General features: G+C 55.5%; 1 protein-coding gene across 2 annotated transcripts in view; it reads right to left on the bottom strand.

The window, feature by feature from the left end:
* DHRS3 (dehydrogenase/reductase 3) overlaps window positions 1–14,792 on the bottom strand; it is a 36,299-nt gene extending 21,507 nt beyond the window's left edge. Inside the window, exon 1 of one of the 2 annotated variants that reach the window (XM_087820100.1) lies at window positions 14,259–14,792. In XM_087820100.1, the coding sequence (XP_087676226.1) occupies window positions 14,259–14,453 (195 nt within the window). In that variant the 5' untranslated portion in view covers window positions 14,454–14,792. The remainder of the gene's footprint in view (window positions 1–14,258) is intronic. The other variant, XM_087820099.1, reaches the window with a different exon arrangement.
* Window positions 14,793–24,457: the final 9,665 nt, after the last annotated feature.

Below are 24,457 nucleotides of genomic sequence, written 5' to 3'. Positions count from 1 at the left end.
TTGGCGTCTCTGGGCTGCACCATCTGCCCCTGGGGAAGTAGGGCGAATCGAAAGTGGCCTCCAGATGCTGGTGTGGGGAAGGTCACAAGTTAAAGAAAAACCCTCACGGGGCTGGAGGGTCAGAAGCCTCTGGTGCGGGGCGGGGCAGTGAAAACACAAGACGCTCGAAAAATGAAGGCAGGCCCTCTACTCAACCCCTTGTCTCCCAAACTTGGCCTTCTGGGTTCCCTGGGAAAAGCCCCGGCTGTGGAGACATATAGGTCAACGTCCCCTGGGCCCACGGACCCCACACACTGCCTCCTCTACTTGGACCCCACCAACTCAGGTCCTGGTGGGAGGTGGGGGAACCTGGAAATGACCCCAAGTCTTTAAAAAGCACCCCCGGGAATGCAGCAGGCACCAGAGCTTAACACCAGAGCCAATACCAGCGTCCCTTTCACCGAAGTCAATATTTAAATCCCTCTTCCTCAGTCACCCTGTTTTATTATCTTTACAGCATTTTGTCATTGTCTGAAATTTTTATATTTATTTGTTTGCTTGTTTGTCTACTTCCCCCCCCCGACACCCCCCACACACCCACACCCACACCCCTAGCAGGAGGGGCTCCCCCGGCACCTGGCTTGGTAATCAGGTGTCCGTGAGTGTGTGAACGAATGAATGAAATATTTTGCCTCCCCCATGGAACTGGTGATAAGGCCCCTTGACGGGGACCTCGGGAGGGAAAAAGCTGACCACCCGTGTGGCACGGCTGTGACTGGACCGGCCACGTCATTTCCAAGGCCCCGTGCAAAATGAAGATTCAGGCCCCTGGTTCCAAAATTACTGAGAATTTCAGGATGGCTACAGCAGGGCATGAACAAGCGGGGCCCTGCGTGACCGCCCAGGTCGCAGAGCCAGGACGCCCGCCAGGGTGAGGACGCAGAGGGCGCTCAATGGCAATGCCCAGAGGGGGCGAATGCCAGGACGCGAGCCTCCCACCCCCTCCCTGGGCAGCAGGGCCGCTGTGCGCTGCAGCTTGGTACAGCACACCCCAGACAGCTGTCAACAGCTGGCTGAAAGGTGCCTGCCCACCCACACTACACGTGCAGAGAGCGAAAGCAGTCAGTACGAGAGGGGCAAAGGAATCCTAGAACCATCGTCACCGTCGTGAGCATCTGCTCAGGAGCTTCTCCCGAGTGCCACGGAGAACCCGCAACCCCTCCATCCCGGTTCCACAATCCAACAAACTCCAAAACCCTTTTTTTTTCCTCCTTTGACCCATGCATGTAGGCAAGTCCTCAAGGGGCTGTGGGCCCGCGATATTGGTCCATTTTAGAGAGGAGGCACTGAAGTCCGGGAAATGTCAAGGGCACGGCCAGGAAGTGGCTGAGCCGGGACCCCAACGCTGGCAACGCTTCTGGGAGCTGCTGGCGGAGGTGAGAACACAGCTGTTGTTTTGGGAAAGGCAAGGCAGACTTTTTATCAGGCTGTGTCTCTCAGCATCCCGGGACATCCTACCCCAATCTGAACTTCGGAGGTCCCTGAGCGGGTGCGTCCCAGGGAGACCCTCAGCTAATTAAGCATAATTTGTAGACTGGCCTCCCGAGGACAAGCTTTGAATTACTTGCAAGTTGTGCCAGTGTAACTATCTACCCTACGGCTATTAATTAGGAATCGCTTTAATCTCCGCTGGAAGAAGGTCAAACGCCATGGAGCTGACCCTTCCCGCTGGCTGGGGGCTGGCATCCCACTATCAGTCTGGGGATCAGGGCCCAGAGGGCTGGGGGGACTCAGGGGAAGCACTGGGACATTGCAATGGGAAGTGGCCTGATCAGCACATCCTGTGAAGGCCAGGATGTTGGGAACAAACCCAAACAAACGGACCTCGGCCTAGGAAGCCAGGTGGGGCGGGGTTTCCCCTTAGCAGCAGCCCTGCAGAAGGTGGCTTTTAGTGTTCCACAGAGACCCATCCTTCCCCCATCAGAGACTCAGGCTTTCCTCCCCTTCCTTTCAGCCAGTCTGGCCATGCGTCCTGTGGAAAGCCTGCTGTGGCTCCCTAGTGCTTTCCCAATCAAGTCCAGACTTCACCTCACGGCCACCAAGCTCTGTGAGGCCTGGCCCTGCCCATCTCCACTACTCCCCACATTTTCCAGGTGCGCTCTTCCCCTCTGCCTGGGATGTTCTCCTTCTGGCATCCGCCTCATCCCCGACGCCTCACCTTAGACCCTGGTCCTAGCTATTGCCAGCCTTTCTTCCACAGGAGGTAGACGGCCTGGGTTCAAATCCCATGACCACGTGTGTGCTGTGTGATGTTAGGCAAGGATTTAACCTCTCTGAGCCATACTTTCCTCGTTTTTAAAATGGGGTCAGTAATGGTTCCTACCTCATAGGGCTGCTCCGGGGAGCAAATCAGTTTATCCCTGTAAATCACTTAGTGTGTAGGACGGACTCTATTCACGGTTCAAAGGCTGGTTGGGAGCCACGCCCTGTGCTCATACTTTGCCATGGTTTGCTCCCTCAAAGCGCCCCTCACACCAGAGTGCCACCGACCGCCACTGGTCCACTCTCCCAGCTACACCGAGGACCTAGAACCTGGTGCGTTTTCCCCCTGCCATGCCCGCCTGGTCCCTGTGACCTAGGAAAGGCCCCTGCGCACCCTGCCCTTCTTCCCTCCTCCCCTCCCTCCTTCCTAGCCCCATAGGAAGCCTTCCAGCTGACCCGGAGTTTTCTCTTCTGTGCAGCAGCTGCCCACCCAGTTCAGGGTCAATTAAAGTCTCCCGTTTCTGTTTTGCTCTCCAAGGGCAAACCCTCCCCGATGACGTTCCCCTGCCCTAGTCACACTGCTAGAGGCTCTGCAGCGGGGACGGTGACATCTTCCATCCCCGGTGACTCTGGGTGGCACCAGGAACAGAGCTTTGTACACCATCAGATCCAAGCAGCATTTTCTGAGCCCGGGCCTGCAGAGTCAGCAGCATCCTGGAATCCTCCCGACAGCCCTGGGAGGTCGGGACTAGCACTGTCACTTCAGAGCTAGGTTCAGAATGGCCCCCCCCAAGGATGCCCACATTCCCAATCCCCAGAACCTGAGGGTATTTTACCTGGCATGGGAAAGGGGAATTAAGGTTCACATGGAATTAAATTTGCTAATCAACTGACTTTAAAATAGAAAATTATCCTGGGTTATCCAAGTGGGCCCGTGTAATCACAAGAGGCCTTAGCAGTGGAAGGAGACAGAAGGGAGCTGGAGGGAGATGTGACTGTGGAAGCTGGGCCAGTGATGCAGCTTTGAGACGGAGGAAGGGGCCAGGAGCCAAGGAATGCAGGCGGCCACTAGAAGGTGGAAAAGGCAAGGAAAGAGATTCTCCCCTAGAGCCCCCAGAAGGAAAGCAGCCCTGACACCTTGATTTTAGCACCATGAGACCCATGTTGGATTTCTGATATCCAGAGCAGTAAGAGAACAAACGTGTTACAGCAGCCACAGGAAGCTTACACGGAGAGGTCACGGGACTTGTCCAAGGCCTCCAGCCAGAGGAGCTGGGATTGAAACCCGAGTCCGGCCCTGGTCGGGTGGCTCGGTTGGAGCGTTGCCCTGTACACCAAAAGGTGGCAGGTTCAATACCTGGTCAGGGCACGTGCCCAGGTTGCAGTTTCAGACCCTGGTCAGGTGTGTGCAGGAGGCAACTGATTGATGTCTCTCACATCAATGTTTCCCTCTCACATCGACGTTTCTCTTTCTCTTTCTCTCTCCCCCTTCCTCTCTCTCTAAAAGTCAATTAAAAAAACACACACTTATCTTCAGGTGACGATTAAAAAATAGAATAAAAAAAATAGTAATAATAAAGAAACCGAGTCTGCTCCAAAGTCTGGGCTCCCAATGGCACAGCAGTTCTCATTATTTAAAAGGAACCCTTTCTGTCATAAGGAAATGCCCCAGAGGCTTCTGGAGAAAGTGCCTGAGGGGGCTGGAGTGGTCAGTCAGATCTGACCCACAGCCCCACCATCATGGCCAACATGTACTGAGCACACATATTGTGCCTGGCACCTTCCATACATTATCTCATTGGACCCTCATTTTACAGACAAAGAAACAGGCTCAGAGAGGTCTAGTAACTTGCCCTGGGCCACTCAGCAACTGAGTGGAAAAGCCAGCATATTTGGATGGTGGACTCCCGAGCTCAAAATATGCATCATTATTCTATACTGGCTCCTTGAGGAAGAAAAAATGAACACAGGTGTGCATGCTCCCGTGTGAGCACACGTGCACACGCACATATACACGTCTGTCAAGAGGTGGCCCCCAAACCAAGACAATGGACCCACTAGCCGAGGAGGCACGAGCCCTCAGAGGGCACACAGCGTGCCCAGCCCACACTGCTCCTGTGCCCCTGGAGGACCCCAGGAGAGGTCACAGGACTTGTCCTCTGACCTCTGCTGTGTGTTCACAGGGAAGTGGCCCGGTGAGGTGAGGTGTGAGGACATGGGATGTGGGAGCCATGGGTGGCCTGACTTTGCACGGGCGTGCCTAGAAGGACTGCCCACCTGCTGGGAGGTCATGCCGCCCTCTGTGGTCACACAGGCCCCAGCTCCCTGAGACCTGCTTCGGGGCCTATGAGATGTCAGGGTGAACTGGGCTGGCTGGCTGGGCTCGACTGTGTCCCCCTTGGTCCTGGGAGCTGTAAAGGACCCCAGAGACTCTTCCTCCCACCTTGGAAGGACCCAGTATGCGCTCTCTTGGCTCACCTGCCTGCAGTGGGAAAGGAGGGAGAGAGGCGGTTTCTCACACCCAGGGAAACTAGCAAAGGGATTTCCTTTTCCTCTCTTATTACAGTGGCCTGAAATTTAGAAAAAAAACTACAAAGGAGGTCTGTTGACAACATGCTGGGCCACTTTGAGTAGCTGCTCATTTTGCCTCTTTGAACTACAAACTTCCTGAGGGCAGGGAGGTTTCAGCTCAACTCTGAAACGTTCATCTTATCTTTTTACCTGTGAGTGTCAGTAAATGACCTGACAAGGTCTGCAGGACTAGACCTGGGAGGATCAGCTAGCAGACAGGCCTGAATCTCCTGGAAGTTTCCTCCTAAGATGACTGACAACTGGACTGCTCCTTCCATAAGAAGGAGGTCTGGACGTCTGCTCCTGATCCCCTTGCTCCTGGAATAGCACCCCAGTTTTACCCACAAAAGCCCGCCTCCCCACTCTCAAACATAGTGGCTTGGCTGGGGCTGCTACACCCCTGGCTCAGAGATAAGCCTGTGACCCATGGCTGGCCAATCAATCATTAAACCATTACAAGTGACTTCTTCAGGCCTGACCCAGTCACAGCCAGGGAGACTCAATTCCTCGACCCTTCTGGAACCGCTGGGCAGAGACACCAGTCTGTCCATTTGAATGGGAACTGGAAGGCAGCAGGGGACAGATGTGCACGGCCCCATGGTAGAGAGGGCCTGTCTAAAGAGAGCCTGAGTCCTGACAAGACTGTGTGCGCCCCTGGAGCCATGCTCGGAGTTAGACCTCCCAGGGACTTTTCCAGTCACAAGTTAATAAACTAATCTGAGGCACACCTCCAGACCCCCCATCAGAAAAGCTGCAGTTAACATTGTTAAACCCATTTAGACTCCCTGGCTGCTAAAGGCATGTGCTGCACAGACTCTGCCAGGGGCTGTCAACAGGGTCTATTCTGTTCCATAGAATAACTGAGAGGCAACACAATCACCGGTCCAAGAGTAGATACCCTGGGTTCAAATCCTACTTAGTCACTTACTAGCTGTGTGATCTTAAATTGGTGACCCTCAGAATCTTGACCAGTGAAACAAGAATGATAACCGTACCCACTTACTGTGGGGAGTAAATGACTGTAAAGTGCTCAGAATGGTCCCTGACACATAGTAGGTGCTCACTAAACATGGCCTCTAATTAGTTATGATGGATTGGTCACGCATTTGCTCAGGCAACAAACATTTATTAAGTGCCTACTGTGTGCCAGGTGCCTGGGACACTTGGTGAGTCAGAGGACACGTCCCCTGTCCCTGAGGATGTTACAAAATTTTGGAGAAGGCAACAAGCAGCCACAGAGCGTGGTGAGTTGCCATGGTGACCCATGACTTTGACCTCACCACAGCCCAACCCTGACCAGTTGAGCTACTTGGATGCGGAGACGAAATGACTAATGCCACACAGGGGAAGTTGGGTGGTTGTCCGGGGAGTGGGCAGCAGGGACAGCAGAGGCCCAGCACTGGACGGGCCTTTCTACCCCTTGGCTACAGAAGGCCTGCACTGGACCAGCCCCTGCCCCTGAAGAAAGGGGCTGTTGTCACCCGTCATCTCAGCAGGCTCTGCACTCTCCCCGTGGAGAGAGCGAGTCCCTCCCATAGATTTCTAGAAAGGGTCAAGAGCTGAGATTCCTGAGGGCTTCTGTGGCATGGGCAGAATTCTCCCTCCCTTCCTTCCTGGGGAATCCCAGCAGCAGGGTGAGGCCGGCCAGGGGGTTGTTTGCCATTTGCCCCTCGTATCCAAAAGGTGCAGAGCCAGGGCTGGGGGATATCCACTGTACCCCCCACCCCCCAAATGAACAGAACATCATTTCTTGCAAATTCCTCGTGCTGAACTAGGCGTTTCCATGTCATTGCACAGTCTCTACACCTCCACTTTTCAGATGAGGGAAATGAAGCTCAGAGAGATAGTTACCTGTCCAAGGTCACATAGCAGGTCCCGGGGAGGCCCCCTAAGATTTGTGGGAGGAACTGGTTCCCAGCAGCCCTGGCCTGCACCACCAATGGCACCTCCTTCAAGAAGTCTTCTAAGGTTTCCCTTAATTTATAATGATCTCTCCCTCCTCTGTTCTAACAAAGCTCTCGGATCACTTCAAAGGCTCCAGCTTGGTGACCTCAGGTTTAGCTGGAAGGAGCGAGCCCTCACTCCTCCCTGAAAGCTGGTTCCTTGCATATTTGAGGTGCCACACTGTTGTCAAATGAATGAAATAGGGCTGCGCTGGTTTCCGGCTTATCAGCTCGTTTTTTAAAACAGAGCCTGATAACCGAGGACTACCTTAATCCTCTGGCAAGTGTCCCAGTCATTGTATGCAAATAATGCTACTCGTGATTTAAAACAATGTTTTTGCAGAAGTAATTTTAACTACATCCTGGCCCCATCCTGTTGACTCCTGTCCGGCTTATCAGTCCTCTCTCCGCGGAGCCCCGGTGCCCTGGGCCCCATTCCTTCACAGCTTGTCTCCTGACCTCTCCGTAACCCTGGCTGGGGTGGGCGGCCAGGCTGAGGTTATTTCTTCTGGCAGGAAAGGCCCGAGCTCTGAAGCTGGGAATCCCGGGTTCAAAGCCTAACTCAGGCCAAGCATCCTGGGCAGCTCCCTTCGCCTGCATCTCAGAAACGGGCTGCTGCTCACACCTGCCTCTGGGCGCGGGCAACACAGGGACCGTGCAAAAGCACCGTGTACCGTGGTCACATACAACACCACAGTCACACACATGAGAGTCAGAGTGCCAGTCTCATAGAGCACCAGTCACGTAAGGCACCACAGTCATGTGGGGCACCACCAGCCCCACAGTCACATATAGTACTAGGAGCCCGAGGATATTTGGGGAACTGTGAGGAGGCCAGTGCATCAGAGCACAGTGGCCGAAGGGGAAGAGTATAGCGGGTGAGGGGGCAGGGCAGGGGGCGGGGGAGCAGAACAGAGGGTGAGGGCACAGGGCACACGCTCTCCTCTGAGCCCCTCATTCCCCCTCTGCCTGGAATGCCGCTCCCTCCTTTCTCGCCAGGGTCTCATCCGGGGGCCTCTCCCTCGCTTTCTCCCTCACACTTACTACGATCTAACCTATTTATGTATCTGCCCCTCGCTACACGGTCAGCTGTCGGCGGGGATGTTTGTCCGCATCGCTCACTGCTACATCCCCAGTGTCTAGCAGGGTGCCTGGCACACAGATGGGGTGCGACGGGTTTGCCAAATGACTGAGTGGTCCCATCAACCGCCCTTGCCTAGCCTGTGCTGGTCTTTGGCACCTTCTTCCTGAGATTCCAGACATGCTCATTTTTCTAACTCATTTGCAGGGCCCTCACTGGCCCACGGCAGACAAGCGCACATTTCATTTGAGATTCACTTCTCTTCTGGTCACTTGGCTTCAACTGTCTCCTGAATCCTGACCTGTGTGCTTCATATGAATGACGTTTCGAACATTTCCTTTCAAATATTATATATTGGTGTGTTTTGAAGCCAACAAGGAAGAAGCCTTAGAACATTCTACGTGTGGTCCTGCTGTTGCCCAAAGACAAAGGAGAGGATGTTGGGTCTGGAACCCTTCCTGCGCGGATGCCCAGGATGACGCTGGTTTTGACGGCAGCAGGTGAGGACCAGGCCTTCAAGGACCAGTGGCAGACAGCCAGGTCTCCTTCCAGGATAGAAAAGGGTGGCACAGAGCTCACTTCTCACGAATACGGAGGAGATGTTTTCCTCAGTGACGGGCAAACAGTACGATGGACATGAACCTGGGGACATAACCACCATGCTAAAGAGATCGGGAGGGCTCTGCAGGGGCCCACAGATGCCCTGGACTCCGAAAAGCTGAAAGTTCTGAGCAAGAATGAGCTGGCAGCCCAGCCGGGCGTGGCTCAGCGGTTGAGCGTCGACCTAGGACCCAGGTGATCAGGGTTCGATTCCTGGTCAGGGCACATGCCCGGGTTGCGGGCTCGATCAATGACTCTCTCATCATTGATGTTTCTATCTCTCTCTCTCCCTCTCCTTTCCTCTCTCTGAAATCAATAAAGATATATTTAAAAAAAAAAAAAAAATGAGCTGGCGGGCTAGGCAGACCAACCAGGGACTTCTTGACTCAGGCTCAGCGTCCCTGGACCCAGGGAGCATTCTCTGAAGCCCAAGCAGACACTCCGGAGATTTTAGGACAACAAACAGGAAGCTGTGATTGACACATTCGTTGGAAAATGTGCGCCCCTCATTCCCTTGAAAGCCGCAGGTGGAAAATATTAACAGTATTAACATCTACTAGAGAAGAAACAAATCCATGGCAGATGGCTACCTGGTGGCTGCTGAGGCCGCCAGAAACGGGCGGGCCGGGTGGGGTGGGGCTGCCCTACCCGCCCAGGGCGAATTTCCTTCCTAACCAAGCTGCTGCTTTTTCGTTAAGTGGAATCTGGTGACCAGCAAGAAAGACTGAGATGGGCGGGAATGGGGACAGTGTTTGCAGAAGTCTCCTTGCAACTCAGGGAGCTTGGCAGTGGGTTTCTTTGATGGGACAGCTGAGCCACAGTAGGAGAATTTCCAAGAGGGCTGGGATCTTGGGGATCACTGCGCCCCCTCTCACTTCACAGGTGTGTTTCTTAGCTGCATCCTGGAGCAGGTAGCGACTTTTCCAGGGTCTCAGCGGAGGCCAGTCTAGAACCTGGCCTCTGGCCTCCCAGGGCAGAGAGCCAGGCCACAGGGGGCGCGGCCCTGGATGTGGCCGCTTCTGTTCCTCAGGGGAAGGAGGTGGGGCAGTAAGAGGGAGGTGTCTGTGGTTCATGACACTGGCCGAGTTGTAAGGCCCACTGTCTGAAACCCCAGGACCCCATGCTACAAGCCGAAAGACTTTTCCTAGATGCGACAGGTAGGCCCCTTCCCGTTCCCAAATGGGAGCCTGGTACTTCTCCCAGAAACCCCCAGCAAAGGCTGCATTCAGGGTGAAGATGGGGGAGATGGGCCACTGCTGTCTCCCAAGCCACCGATGCCTTTGTGACCTTTATCAGGTATCAGTTGCTTATTGCAGCAAATTTGCCCTGATGACTCTGCGTCGTCCTGCAAAGCGACCTGCCTGAACCCCTCTCCTCTCTCTCTTTTTCCCTGTTCTCATTGGTACTGGCCCAACTCAGCGTCTGGGATACACACTCTGCTTACCCCCCAGGCTATGTGATATTTTCCTTCTTTGCCTCCTGCCTCCCTCAAGTTGAGCCAGGTGTGCAGCCTCTGCTCAGGTGGCTTCTTGCACCTGGACTGCCCTTCTCGCATCCCTTCTGTTTGAAACTCTTGACCTTTTTCAAGGCTTACTCAAATGTTTGAAACTCTTGACCTTCTTCAAGGCTTACTCAAATGCCACCTCCTCCATGAAGGCTTCCCTGAGCTAGATTAACAGCTCCACATGTCCCCCAAGATTCATGTCTACCTGGAACCTCTGAATGTGACTTTATTTGGAAGTAGAGTATTGATGTAAGAACCTATAGAGAACTTTTTATGAGTTTATTTGAGCCAAACTGATGACAATTGCCAGGAAGCAAAATCTCACTGGATGAGAAAATGCTCCAGAGTGGGGCAGTTTTACAGCTTATTTTATACATTAGAATCAAAGGAGGAGACAAAAGGAGGGTCACATGAAATTAATCGGTGGTAGATTAAGGGGCAGGAGAAAGCAAAGGGGAGGGAGAACCTCTGGGACTGGATCAAAAGAAAAAATAGAGAGACATACGCTTCTCTTACATTCGTGGGTACAGGACAGTTAGCAATGAACATTTACGGCCCACAGAGATAGTGTCCGGGAACAAGATAAGGGGGAGTCTCTGCTCTAGTAGGAGGTTGTGCCCTGAGGGGTCTGGAAAAGGGGGGTCACTCTGACAGTTCAAAGGTATGTTATCTTAGATGCAAAAGACAATAGACAGGCTCGCTTAAGGTCAAGATTGACCTTTGTCAAGGAAGCTACAGGCCCAGGATGTGACTATCACCATGACTGGCTTTCAGTTAGGAATTTTTATCTTCAGACCATCCTACGCGGTTACTTTCCCTCTGAGTTTGCAGGGCCCGCCACGCTGGCCTCCCCTGAGCTTGTCGGGTTCAGGTAGGTGGCCCCTTTTTTTATCCACAAGGGTCTTTGGAGATGTCATTGGTTAAGGATCTCAAGATGAGATATAACTGAAGTTAGTGTGTGCCTACAAGAAGATGAGAGGCACAGAGACACGCAGTGAGCCAGAGAAGACAGCCACGTGAAGCAGAGGCAGAGCCTGGAGTGATGCTGCCGCGAGCCAAGGAACACCACTCAGACGCCACCAGGGCTCACCAGGAGCTGGGAGAGGCAAGGAAGGATTGTCCCCTAGAGTCTCTGGAGGGAATGGGGGCTCTGCCAACACCCTGATTTTGGATTTCTGGCCTCCAGAACTGTGAGGGCATGAACGTCTGTTGTAGGCCACCAAGCGTGCGGAATTTGTTAGGGCGGCCACAGGAAACGCTGCAATTTGCGCCCGGACTGTGAGTGCCTGGCCCAGGCTCCGGGTCTTTATTCATTTTTGTTGTATCCACCCCTCAGCCCGGACCCAGAGCTGCACCAACACCTGACAGACGCTCGGCAGGCAGGCTTGCTGAGGTCTCGCAAAGACTGCTGCCACTGGGCCTCCACAGGCCTGCAGTCAGGGCCCGGGCCTCCGGTCCAGCCACTTCCCTGTACTGGACCTAAGGCTGGAACAGCCACTGCAAATACTTCCAAACCAACAGTCCACTTCTCCTCCCCCACCCTCCTCCTGCTAAAACCATGTCAAGGTCAGAGACTTCGGAGGCTGGGCCAGCTGGCCAGCTAGCCAGGAGCCTTTGGGGGGAAGAGGGATGGGCCCAAGCTCTATAAATACTTTTGTGGGAGGAATCCCAGGAAGACATGGAAAGAAAGAGGAAGAGCCTTCCCCTTAGAGACCCCAACCATGCCGGGCCCGGCCTTGGTAACCTCGGTACTTGGTGGGAAAGGAGACCCGTCTCCAGGTGAGGAACTTTATAATTCTGGGAGCCTCTGTGTCCCTTTAAGAAAAGCCCTTATTTGGGTCACCTTTACAGCCTAAGGCGCAAGGCTGCCCGCAGATATTGCCAGATCCTGTTTGACTCAAGGTCATTATGTGAAACTGGATAGTCACTCGCCCCCCAAAGTAAACAGACCTCTCCTGGACCTGCAGGCTGTTTGCAGAGCCTATGCTCCTCCTTTCTTTATCTCCGGGGCCCTTCCCCTCCGAGTCCAATCCCACCCAAGCCCGAGCTGGAAGGGCTCTCAGATCCAGCCTCTCCTTCCACCAAAGGACAGCCGGTCCTCTGTGGTTTGCCACTAATACCTGTCAAACATCCCTGCAGGCTGCAGGGGGCGCTGCCCTCCCTCTTCTCTCCAGCCACTCCAGGATCACCCTAAGCCCACGGTTGGGTCTCCCAGGAATTCCCCACTCCACAACACTTGCCCCTTGGTCCCCAAGTCCACTGGGCCCCCAAACACTCCTAGGTCTGGAGATTATCCCATGGCCCTCTCAATGGCCCCAGATAGACTCAGGCGAGAAGCCTCGATTCCAAATTTCCCACCGTGACAGTGACAGCGAGAGGACGGCTCATTAAAAAGTCGCTCCAGTAATTGGTGGGATAATTATGAGTTATAGGGAGCGCTCCTGGTCCTCCTGACTGGTCTGATGACGGAACCTGGGATGAATGGCACTGGCAGTTTCCCAGGCCCCGTGGATCCTGTTTCTGGTGACCTGATGCCAATTTATGACATATTTCTAACTGGCCCTGGGCTTATTCCCTGGAAGAGACCCTCCATCCTGAGTGAGGTGGGGTTCGGTTCCCAGTGCGCGACCCTGCAGGGCCCACTCTGCACTCTTCCACGCTCCTCCCCCAATGCCGCACACTTCTTTCAATTTAGGCTTGTTTATAGTCAGTCAAGTTTTTCCAGATTGACTAAAAGAGTTCTTCATATGCCTACTGCAGCCAGTTACAGGGCAGTAAAAGAGACCCAGGACCTGGGCCAGCTGGAAGAGCCCGAAGAAAGTTTCTGTGGGATGCAGACAGCTAAGGAATGACAATCACACGCGACTGTCCCAAACCCCACGACCCCTAGCAAGGACACCCTCACGGGCCCTCCTGATCCCCTTCCACAAAGGGCTTTGGGAGCCCTTCAACCAGGGCATCACCCCAAGGAAATGAAACTGCTGAGAACAAGTCTTATTTCTCCTTTTTGTGTGTGTCCAAGGGTTAAAAACACTTCCGAACTCCCCTTCCAACTGCAAGGTCAAGCAGCTGTCCAAACCACCCAAGGAGAAGCAGGAGCCCCGGACGGGCCGCGCCCCGCCCCCCCCCTTCCACTGGCCGGCAAGGGAAGAGTTAAACGGCGATAGGCTTTGGCCGATAGCTCCGGCTCCAAAGTTCAGTCCCAGTCCCAGCCACCCCAGAGGAATTGTAAATCTCAGGGCAGCATTTAACAAAACAAAAGCAACCTGGAATTACATGCAGGTTTGGTTTTCTACAGTACATATTCACTTAATCTCCTAGGTATGTGGCCCCCTGTCAGATCAGCTGGCTTTGCTGGCCCTTTCACCCTCCTGGCTCTCAACAGTTTAAGTTTCAAACGAATTCCCTGTTTTTGCTCTTCCACTTCACAGGGCTGGGTGAGTCAGCCTAGCCTGGCTCGGGTCGGAGTTGGGTGACAGCCGGCTCACCCTCCCCGCTCTCCGGCACCGGGTCTGGGGAAACTGGAGGAAGAGGTGCTGGGACTACCGCGAAGTTAAAGGCAGCGCTGGGAGGGAAGGATCCCCCCCTTTGGGGTTGTATTTGGGGTTGGAGGGGCAGGGTTGAAGGTAAGAACAAGGGCTCTTTATCAGCTGCCGGTTCCCCAGTCCCCCTCTCCCCAGATTTCCATAACACCTGGGCCTCCCAGTGCCCGTCAGGCCAGACTAGACCATCTAAGACCGCTCCCCCCCTTTTCAAACCCAAACCAAGTATCCCCCTCTCTTCGTGCCTCCAGAGCTGCAGCCGCCCAGGTTGGGGCTGGGAAGCGGGTTGCCAAGGAAAATACGAAGCGCCAGCAAGCAGGCGCTGGCTCCCAGCTCTCCCCAGGAGCGCGCACACACCCTGCACTCCCCAGGGTGGTGGGGCAAAGAGGGGAGGCGAGGAGGGGGGAACGCGACACCTTCCTCGGGGAGGGAGGAATGTGGGAAATGGGTGGGTCTCCTAAGTTTCGGGGTGGGGGTGAAGAGCCAGCCAGCCAGCCAGCCAGCCGGCCAGCCGGCCAGCCTGCCTGCCTCGGATCCTAGAGGAGCGGATTCAGCTCGGGACCTGCCCCCAAAAAAAGACAGTCCGGTGCCCGGGAAATTTACAAGGTGAAACTGGCTAGCTAAGCATTCGCGGGTGGCGCGGAGAAGCGGGGCGGCCGGCGACCTCGGACCCCGGGCGCGGGCAGCAGGTGGGCGCACCCCACCCGCTCGCGGGGCCCCTCTCGCCCTCGGCCCCCACCCGCAGGACCCGCGTGGCCCCCCCCCCCCCCCCGTACCTTTCGGGCGCCGCGTTCTGCGAACTCGCGAGCGAGCTGGCGCCCGATGCCTCTGCCGCCGCCGGTGATGAGCACGTTCTCCCGAGACAGGTCCCGCAGCTTGGCGGGCACCACCAGCCCCACGGCCGCCTTGGCCACCAGATAGAGCATCTGGAGAGGGAACACCACCAGCGCGCCCAGCCATTTCCACACCATCCTCCGCGCCGCGGAGCCGGGCAGGGCGGGGGGCGAAACTCCCCGGGCCGAACAAAACAGGAATCGAAAAAGAAAACACTCCAAACAATAATAAATAAACTGCGGGGGGGGGGGGGGGGGAGAGGCGTCCCACCTGGCCACTCTTGAAATCACCTCTTGCCAAATGCAAAACACCGGGTGAGAAAGAAAAAAAAAAAAAAAAAAAAAAAGATGATAAATCCTGGGGAGAAGAGAAAGCGTCTCCCGAAGGTTGGGACAGTAAGAGAGGTGGAGGGGAAGCCGGAGGTGGGAAGTTCTAACAAGAAGTTTCTTGCCCCAGCCGCCGTTTCGGCTGGGGAATTCTCAGGTAATGTTTACAGGCTGACAGAGGAGTTTAGGCAGGGGAAGGGAAAAAAAAAAAAAAAAATGAAAGGGCACCAACCACACGCGCGCGCCCTGCCACAGTCCCGCGGTTTCAAAGTGCAAGATAAAAAAAAAAAAAAAAAAAAGCTGTTTCCAAATTGTAGCGCCCCCCCCAACCCCTTCTCCAAGAAAAAAAAAAAAAAAAGAAAAGAAAAAGTGGGGGGTGGGTGGGAAAGTGCTTGGAGCTCCCAATTTCAGCCCGCGAAAGTCTCCCGACTCATTGCTATTCTTGGGCTCAGGAAATTGCTTAAACGCGCTCTGATTGCCAGCAACGTGCAGCAGAAGTGGGGGGTCCGGGTGTCAGTTTCTTTACGTGCATGGCTCGCCCTCGCGCGCGCTCGCTCGCGCGCGCCGGCTCCCCCCTCGCTTCCAGCCGAGCCTGGGAGTTGCCGCTCGCCCCGGCTCCCTCGCTCGCCCTCCCGAGCATTTATTGCCTTCTTTTTGTCCTTTCCAACTTGGAGAGGGCCCGGCTGCGGGGCGCGCGTGGGTCGGACCCCCGAGTCCGCGCTGCTTTAATTTCGCTCCTGGGGCGGCAGCGGCGCGGAGCTAGAGGGCGGCCTTTTTTCCCCCCATTTTTTTTTTTTTTTTTAATACCCCATTAAGTCTGATTGACAGTTAAAGTTGGTCGGAGGCTTCACTCGCGTTCCTCTGACTGGCTGCCGCAGCTTCCCCTCCCCCTGCGCGCTCGCGGGGGGCGCGCGCTCGCGCTCGCGGGGGGCGCGCGCGGGCGGGCGCGCACCCGGGTTCGCTCCGACTCGAGTTCTCCCCGGGGCTGGCTCCCCGATTTGCAAGCCGGGACTTGCGGGCGGTGCCTCCGAGGGCTCGCGGCTGTAACTCCAACACGCTGGAAACCGACTCCTGCGAACCGGCTCCCTCTTGGAGACATTCCTCCCGGTCCGGGACGCGGTCTCCCCGAGCTGGGGTGCCTGGGGACCAGGTGACTGCCCCAGCGTTCTGGGCAGGCCCAGGGAAACTCGCGCATGCCTTGATCCGACCAGGTCGCCCAGGGTTTATTTCAGGTCATTTGGTCACCCCCTGCCTGCAGGTAGGACCAGGAAGCCACTCCCGACCTTGGCCCAGCCGCCTCCGTCTTCGGTCTTCACTTTGAGAGCACTTTCCGAAGCTGCTCCGGAGTTCCTCGCGTGGATGGGGGAAACAGCTGGGGAGCAGGGCTTTGCTTGGAGGGGAAAGGGTGGGCAGGGGAAAGGAACCTCTGCCCCCAAGGTGCCAATAAAATCCCCATAAGATTAGGTGGGAGCATATTTATTGCTCATCTGGGCTAGAATTACCTTGACTGACAGCAATTTCCATAATAACAAAAGCCTGTAAACAAAACGTCCTGCACCGGTGCCCCCTGTGCTGTGCTGTGCTGGCAGCGACTTCTCTCTTCTGCTCTGCTTGGGCTGGGCACCCACCTTGTAAGCGCCTGTCTTCCCCCATGAAGGACGTCTCCCCTGCTGGAGGGTGGGACCCAGCTATTTAGAGCCGTCTGTTGCAGGAAGTCTGGGAGGTGACTCACTAAAAAGCAGCCCCAGTCAAAAGTGCTGATGGGACTTGCTTCCTGCTGCCCCTGATGGGCCCAGGCCAGGAGGAGACGGGGTGAGCCAGGGAGCTGCCCTGTAATCTGGGGCCGCGGCTCCGCAGGGAGACTCGCGCAGGCCTCATTCCCCCCACGTTCTGGGTGCGCTGGAATCAGCTGGTCTAATGCTCCGCCCGGTAGCTCTGCCGAGGACCGCGTGGGAGAGTGTTTTTGGGAAAGGCTGATTTGGGGAGCGGTGGCTGGGGGTTACCTCCTCTGCTGCACATACCCTCTAGTTCTGGGGAGCGGTTCTGCCGGGGGGAAGGGGGGGATCTTCCTTCCAGATGGATTGGGAAACTCATTATCTGGAGAGCAGCTGGGGGAGCAAAAAGGGTTTGGAAGAGTGGGGTTGGATGAGAGACTGTCCTACATTGAAAGCTTATATGTGGAATCTAATGAACAAAATAAACTGACGAACAAAATAGGTCCAGAGACATGGAAGCATGGAGCAGACTGACAGATCTCAGAGGGAAGGGAGGAAGGGAAGAGATCAACCAAGGAATTTATATGCATATATGCATAGCCCATGGACACGGGCAATGTGCAGTGAAGGCCTGGGGTGGGGCAGGTGCCCGGTGAAGGAGGGCAAAGGGGGGGAAATGGGGACATCTGTAATATTCTCAACAATAAAAATCCATTTTTAAAAAAGGAAGCTTATATGCTGACTTTGTGTCTCCCACTGACTGTGCAATGGGATATCATTGTCCCAGACCTGATTTCTCTTCCCACCCACCCCACTCAGGCAGGAGGGAGGCGAGAGGGGCGGGATGAGGCTCCCTCCTGCCTCCATCCAACCCTCCAGAAGTATGACCGAAAGGCAGGCCATTGCCTTCATCCTACCCCCAGGCCACGGCTAAAGTCAGCACTCGGTTAGAGTGACGGCTTCTTCCTACCTTGGAGGTCTGTAAACATGGAAAAGACATCCCAGCCCAGAAGAGCCAGGCCCTTCCCACCCGGCGGTGGCTGGTGTCTGCCAGGCCCGCCGAGAAGACGGCTCAGAAAGCCCCAGGCTGGAGGGGTGCGCGCAGCCCCGACTCATCTGTTATCCTCGAGGCCGCCTAGGGGCCCGTACTCGCCACTGCACCGCCAAGCCGCCGGCCCCCAGCCTCCCGCTTTCTGCTAACCCACCAGCTATCCGTTTCCTTCCAGACCCGAAAAGGCTCCTGAAGATCAGCCCCGTTCCCCACACACCCGCTGCTTTATGGGGAGACTGAGGCACAGAGATGTTGAGTTACTCACGCTCACAGCAGCATGTTCACCCAAGTCCCCTGATCTCCAACCAGCTACCCCAACACTGCTCAGATGCCAGACCAACCCAGAGACCCCTGGGTCCTGCCCCTGCTTTCCCTGGGTGTATGTTTGAGTGGGAAGGACTTTGAGGACCCAAACTGAGCTTCGCCGTATCGAGCCCTTTACACATATTCTCACTTAATCTCCTGACCACCCAAGGAGGCGGGCGTCACTGTGCCACTTAGCGGCAGGAGACAGGCTCAGCAAATCTAAGCACCTCATGCGAGGCCATGCAGGGTGCTCCTCTTATTCTCGCACCCATCAGGTTTGGGGTAGAATCAGTAAAAAGGAACATGTCTGGCAATCCTAAAAGGAGCTGGGCTTGGACAGTGGCTGGGAAGCAGACACCTTTTTTCCACTTGTTCCACCTTTAGGATGTGGGTTTTGTGGGCCTGGCATCCCTGTGAGCCTCAGGCCTCTTCTTCCATCATCGGCTGCCTGGAGAAGCGCTGTCACCTCCTCTGGGCGCCCCCTCCAAGTTCTCAAGGTGAGGGCGAGGGGCCCTGGGCTGAGGGGTGCGCAGCTCACAGGCCAGCATGGGGGGTCCCTGTGGCCCGGCCTCAGTGAGAACCCCAAGGGGCTGGATCCTCCTGCCCTTCCCCCTCTCCCCCATCCCTTAGTATCCTTTGGGGCAGGGGGTGGGGAATTTAACTCCGGGGTGAAGTTTGAAATTTCACATCCCAGCCTGGGCAGAGGGCTCCGCAGTTGCCCACCCGCCCCCCGCCCCCCGCCCCCAAACGTGAAAGGAGCCTTTGTGGGCTTGGTGGAGGGGGGAGGTGAGGTGCAGCCTGAAGAGCTCACTTTTTCCATGACTCAGCTCTGCCGCCCAGGGTGGGCACCGGAGGTGTGAGCACTCGCAGGGCAGGCGGAGCCGCCTTCTAGCCCAGGCAGCCGGTTCCCGGATTACAGATGGGCGGGCCCCCAAGAGAGCCACCCTGTGACCCGCGGGGGGAACTTGCTGGCCCTGGTGGGCCATCAGGCTGTGGCCAGTACCTCCCCACCCCCATCCCCAGGGCCAGTCCCCATCTTCTTTTTAACTTACTATTGCATCCCCAGGGTGAAACACATGAATGCTCATGTGTAGTCCTTTAACCAGGCACTTTCCTCCTTACAACCTCAGCCGAGAGCTGGAAAAATAAATGGGTCTCATGCCTCACCTCCTGCCTTCTACTCATCTGAGGCTTGGAGAATTCAGAAAGTCACTCAGGATCACGCAGCTGAGACAGGCAGGTGGGATCTGAACCCTGGCCGATGCTCAGCTCTGCCTGCTTTGTCCTCGGGTTTCTCTCAGAACGCACAGGAGCGTGTCAAAACGCAGGTTCCTGGGTTTCCAGCCTAGGCCTCCGGGACCAGCACCCTGGGAGGGGGGCAGGAATCCGAGGGCTGGTGATTGTTCTAGAACCTCCCAGTGCTGCCTCTCCACGGCCCCCTCCTTGCCTCCTCGGCCCCACACGAGCCCTTCCTCCTTGGCACTTAGGCTGCATCCCGGCCCTGAGCTCTCACCCGCGGGCCGCCTGGGTTGGTGGCTGCGGTCGGCTTCACAGGTAACTCTCGGGGAAGGAAACGGAAGCTGGAGGAGCAGGTGCCTCCACTCACCATTCAGTCCATCGGTCCGTCAACCAGCCGCCACCGAGTCCCCACCTGGGCGGCCCCCTGCAGCAGCTGGGAGGCCACGGGGATAGGCCAGATGGGTCCGAGAGGGTGGCACGGGGTGGTTCTGGCTTTGGGTTCAGGCAACTTTGGTTCAAATCCCAGCCCTGCCACTTCCGGGCTCTTATTTCCAGCTTCATCTTTTGTAAGGGGAGGGTAACGATGGCAATAGGGATTAGCAGAGCTCAGGAAATGCCAGCTCAGAGATGGGCCCCGCTGGCAGGGCCTTTCCATCTTGCCGAGGAGCCAGCCTCCTCCCGGGCAGCATGAGGGGTTGATGTCCCGGGTGTTCCTGGGCCCACCCGCCCAGCCACCTTCCACCCACACCTGCCAGCACCCTCCCCCAGGACCTTTTCTCTTTGGCCAAGTAAACCCCTACTCATCTCGCAAGGTCTCCTTTAGCTCAAGTGGTATTTTTTCCCAGGAAGCTCTTTCCAGCTCCCCTCTCAGTCCCCAATGTCCCTGGGGGGCCAGAGTGATGGACCTGTGGGGACAAAGCGATGGGGTATTTGGGGGACAGAGATGAGAGTGGGCAGGGGATAGAGCGATGGGGGTGGGCTAGGCAGCTGTTCATGTAGGGCGACCACTGGGGCGGGGACCTGAGTGGAGTGGGGAGGGAACCCGAGGAAATCTGGGTAAAGAGCCCTAACGGAGGGACAGGAAGTACGAAGGTGGGAGGATGCTTGGTGGCCTGGAGCAGCCAGATAGGGAGAAGGAGGTGGGTAGTCAGGGCTCAGGACCCCCCAGAGGCTTGGTGTGGTCCTGGACCAGGGATATCACCGTCACCAGGCACGCAGGTGGTCACCTGCTGAATCCCAGGCCCCAGCCTCGGCCTCCAGAGTCGGAGTCTGCGTTTCATTTGCCTCCGCCCCAGGAAATTTTGTGCACACTGAAGTTTGAGGAGTGCAAGGGGGGATCCTGCAGGCCATGAGGATGGCTGTGGGTTTCATTTTGTGTGACAGGAGCAGGGGGGAGACGGGGGAGATCCGTGTTCTAGAAGCAGTGCTCAGCTGCTGGGCCCAGAACAGCCTGTAGGGAACCAAGGGTGGACACAGGGACAGCGGTGAGGAGGCGGTGTGGGACGGTCAGGGAGAGACGGCCACAGCTACCAGGTTAACGTCGGGTGGACAGTGACACCTGGAGGCCCTGCTACCGAGAGCACCCAGCTCAGGGACCTCCTGGGAGGTCCCTTCCCTCCAAGGGACACTCCTGTTGAGCAGGGTTTTAATACTGATAACTTAGCATGCAACACACACAGGTACACGCTCACACGCACACACATGCACACACGCGCGCACAGCTTTATTGGACAGCGAGCTCCTTTGCCCTGAGCAGACCAAGCTGGCAGTGTCGAATGAGGGGCTGGATTGGGAGACCCTCCTGACCTAGCAGAAAGCAGTGTTCTGTGAAGTTGAAGATGGGTGGTCCTGGGGGGTCTTGGTGGAGATGGACACCTGCGGGGAGCATGAGCTGTGTGAGAAGCAGAGAGGGGGAAATAGGAAAATCCCTGCGGGGAGGGGACGCTGGCCTGCAAAGCTTAGAGACATTTACAACCTTCCTAGAACACCTTCCCCTTCTAAATCCACATTTGCCAGAAGGGGCCCTTGTCTTCCTGGTGAGGCCTGGCTAACAGGACTGGACACATTAAGAAAAGACCAAAAGCAGGTAGAATGGCTCCTTGCAGACCATGGAAACCTCCCCCGACAGGAGAGCCTTTCCTGTGGTTACGTCTCCCGCCCTCCGCAGGCCTCGGGCTGCGCCCCTGCAGGTTTCTCTTCCACTATGGTCCTGAAAGCCAGGCCGTGGCAGCAGGGCTGTGGGCCAGACGTGGCCTGTGGCCTGTGGCCTGTGGCCTGTACTTTGCCAATTTCTGCCCTAGACCACCACCGAGCTAACAAACACCGATCTATCAAGACCTAAGAAACCGGTGAAGCCTGAGCCTTAGAAAAGCAGCAGCTGCTTTCTTGCCTCTTTCTGGAAATGTGTGCATAGGGCCCGACCAAATCACTGTCCACTGTGAGAAACAGAGGATCTCAGGGGAGAATGAGTTCACCAAGAAGGGAAAAAGGAAATAGGCCTGAGAGCCTAGTAATGGGTTTAAGTCACTACGATGAGCCGACATCGACTGAGAGCTCGCCACACCCTGGGTGCTCTTTCTAGCCCCTCAAATGTAACATCTCAGTCCTAAAAGATGAAGACACTGAGAACCCCAGATGTCAAGTCACTTTCCCGAGACCACAGGCTTGTACACATTCGAGCAGGAGGTAGAACTCCAGGGGGTCTAACTTGGGATCCTGGCATCTCCCCTTCATTGCCTCTCAACAATGGACGTCCCTAAAATCTATTCTATCTCTGCCATTTACTATAACAGCTCTCAAAGATGCCCACGAAGGCCCAGTCCATGCCTTCAGGTGGGGGACAGATGTGAGCCCTTGGCTTTGCACATGCCCCACAGATACTCCGGGCTCCGTTTCCTTGGCCACATCTGGCCTCCTGTCCCTCGGGGCCTGCCAGCCCTGGCTCCCCTGTTGAAAAGCTCCATCGGGGCAGTTATTTCAGTGCCTCATTGCGTACGACGCTCATCAGTTTACAAAAACAAGTGGGAAACAGGCAAACGGAAGTGCAGATATCGCTACTATGGAGATTATGTCTCTTTAATGGAAGAAGCAGAATGATAATTGTTACCTTTTACTGAGCACTTGCTAGGCACCTGCTTCCCGTGGATTCTCTCCCGTGGCCATCACAGCCACCTGCTGAGGGCCAAGTGGCATCACCTGAATTCAGGATGGGGAGACTGAGGCCCAGAGAGGCAGAGTAGCTTGTCCAAACCGTGCAGCTTGCAGTGGTGTTGCTGGGACACAGGTGGAATAACTAGAACTTCTGGGCACGGGGATGTAGCCGTGAGGCGCTGTTGAGCTCACCCTGGGGTGGTGGGCTGCAAAGGAAAAGAGCAGGAACGAATCCCCCCGAAACACGCGCACAGTATCGAGAACAGACTACCTACACCATTCAGCATTTAGGCTAAAGAGCAGGGTGCGACTGGGAACTTTATACATTTTTTTAGCTCCTGGGAATAGAAATCTGTTTTCCCACAGTTACAGCGGTAAACCCCTTAGAGTGTTAGGCCCCAGGTTCGTATAGCAGCATGATCCCACTTTTGGAAGGAAAACACCTATGCTATAGATTCATATTTATTTCATTACCATTTGGCCGGGATTCAGTGTGTGTCAGGCAGGTCACTAACTGCTTCGGATCCATTTAATTTAATCTCATTTAATCAACACGGTCCCCGTGAGGTAGGCTCTCCATTCCCCAGTGAGATCTGTGGGCTTGAAGGTCACGCAGCTTGGCCAAGGTCACGGAGTCCATGAGTGGCAGGTAGGGAATTCAAAGTCGGCTCAGTTTTAGGTCAAAGCCCTTTTCTCTGCACCTCCCTCTCCCTGCTCTGGCGCTTTGTCTCTCTCTGTCGCTGTCGACGGGAACACGTGCACACGCACAGTCACACGCACACGAGTGTACACACAGAAAGAAGACAGGAGAGAAACACATCAGAATGTCCACAGTGGCGGTCTCTGGACGGTAGTCGGGTAGTGATATGACAGTAGATGTGATTTTCAACTTTTTACAAAAATGTCTTTATTGATTTCCAAGAGAGGAAGGGAGAGGGAGAGGGAGAGAAACATCAATGATGAGAGTCATCGATCGGCTGCCTCCTGCACGCCCCCTACTGGGGATCGAGCCCACAACCCCGGCATGTGCCCTGCCGGGGAATGGAACCAGTGACCTCTCGGTTCATAGGTCGATGCCCGACCTCTGAGCCACACAGGTCGGGTATGATTTCCATCTTTTTTAAAATGCCTTCACATATTCCCCGTGTTCTATAATGAGTTTATATTAAGCAGAATCCACTCAATGGCCTTTTTGTACACGTTTGCTTGCTTTAGACCCAGCAGGATGCAGGAGTTCTGGTTTGAGGCCGCAGAGCCCCTGACTGTGGGCCTCTTTAAAAATCTGCTAAAAAATCAAACAGGGGAGCCAGACCTTTGCTTTCTGGAACCGTCTAATCCGTCCTATAATACCTTGCTTTGTAGGAAAGTTCTGCGCGCAAATCCAATAAAATCCCGTATCGTGGGGCTGACACTGAGCCTGCCCAGAGCAAAATCTGCTAATGATCACCGCTTGCCAGGAGTCTGCAGAAGTGATCAGACGTGTCACGGCCCCGCGCCTGCCTCCTGCCCGAGCCTCTCTAACAAGGACTCTTTTCATGACTTTATGGAAACACGTTGTTCGGATCACGCTGGGCCTCTGCTTCATCGAACCCGAGCGCTGCCAGCTGCGGGGCCGGAAGGGGCCGAGGCTGCCCCCGAAGTTTCGGGACCCAGCAGAAACCACGGGTGTGTAAACCCAGCAATAACTCACGCACCTGCCCCAGGGGCTGGGCCTTCTCCCGGGCTGCTTTGGGGCTGGTGGCAGAAGTGGGGCAGGGGGAGTGTAAGTGTTGGGCGCCCCACCTGGAAGCGGGGCCTAGGCGTGGGTGCCGTCCTAACAAAACCAGAAAGGACTTTGGGCAAGTCCTTTCCTTGTGCTTCCCTTTCCTGAGATTGAAAGTGGGGGTTCCGGCCACTACCTGCAGGGCTGTCGTAAGACCGCAGAGGCTGCCTGACATGCACAGGTGTCCTTCCCTCCTCCCCGTCCCCACCCCGTTGCCCTGGGTGGTTGCCCACTGCCCAGGTTTTCATAGCTCCGTGTCTAGATGTCTTTACACCTAGGTCTGAAAAGACAGAAAAGGTCAATAAATGGAACCAAGAATTTCAGTGCCGTCTTCACTCATGTGTGAACATTTTACGCTTTATCTCTCCACCCATCCTCCCGTCATCTGTCTGTCTGTCTACCTTGTTTTGAGAGTATACTGTGGGCCCGATTGCTCCGTAGTCCCAAACCCTTCCGTGTATATGTCTCAAAACCAAGAATGGTTACATAACCACGGCGCTTTTTTAAAAAGCGAAATCCGGAGGTTCACGTGGATAGAATACTGTTACGTAATCTACAGGCCTATTCAGATTTTGCCAATTGTGTCACTCAC

The sequence above is a fragment of the Miniopterus natalensis genome, chromosome 9 (genome assembly GCF_054644295.1).
Source record: "Miniopterus natalensis isolate mMinNat1 chromosome 9, mMinNat1.hap1, whole genome shotgun sequence".
NCBI classification, from domain to species: Eukaryota; Metazoa; Chordata; class Mammalia; order Chiroptera; family Miniopteridae; genus Miniopterus; species Miniopterus natalensis.
This window is presented reverse-complemented; position numbering and strand designations above follow the sequence as displayed.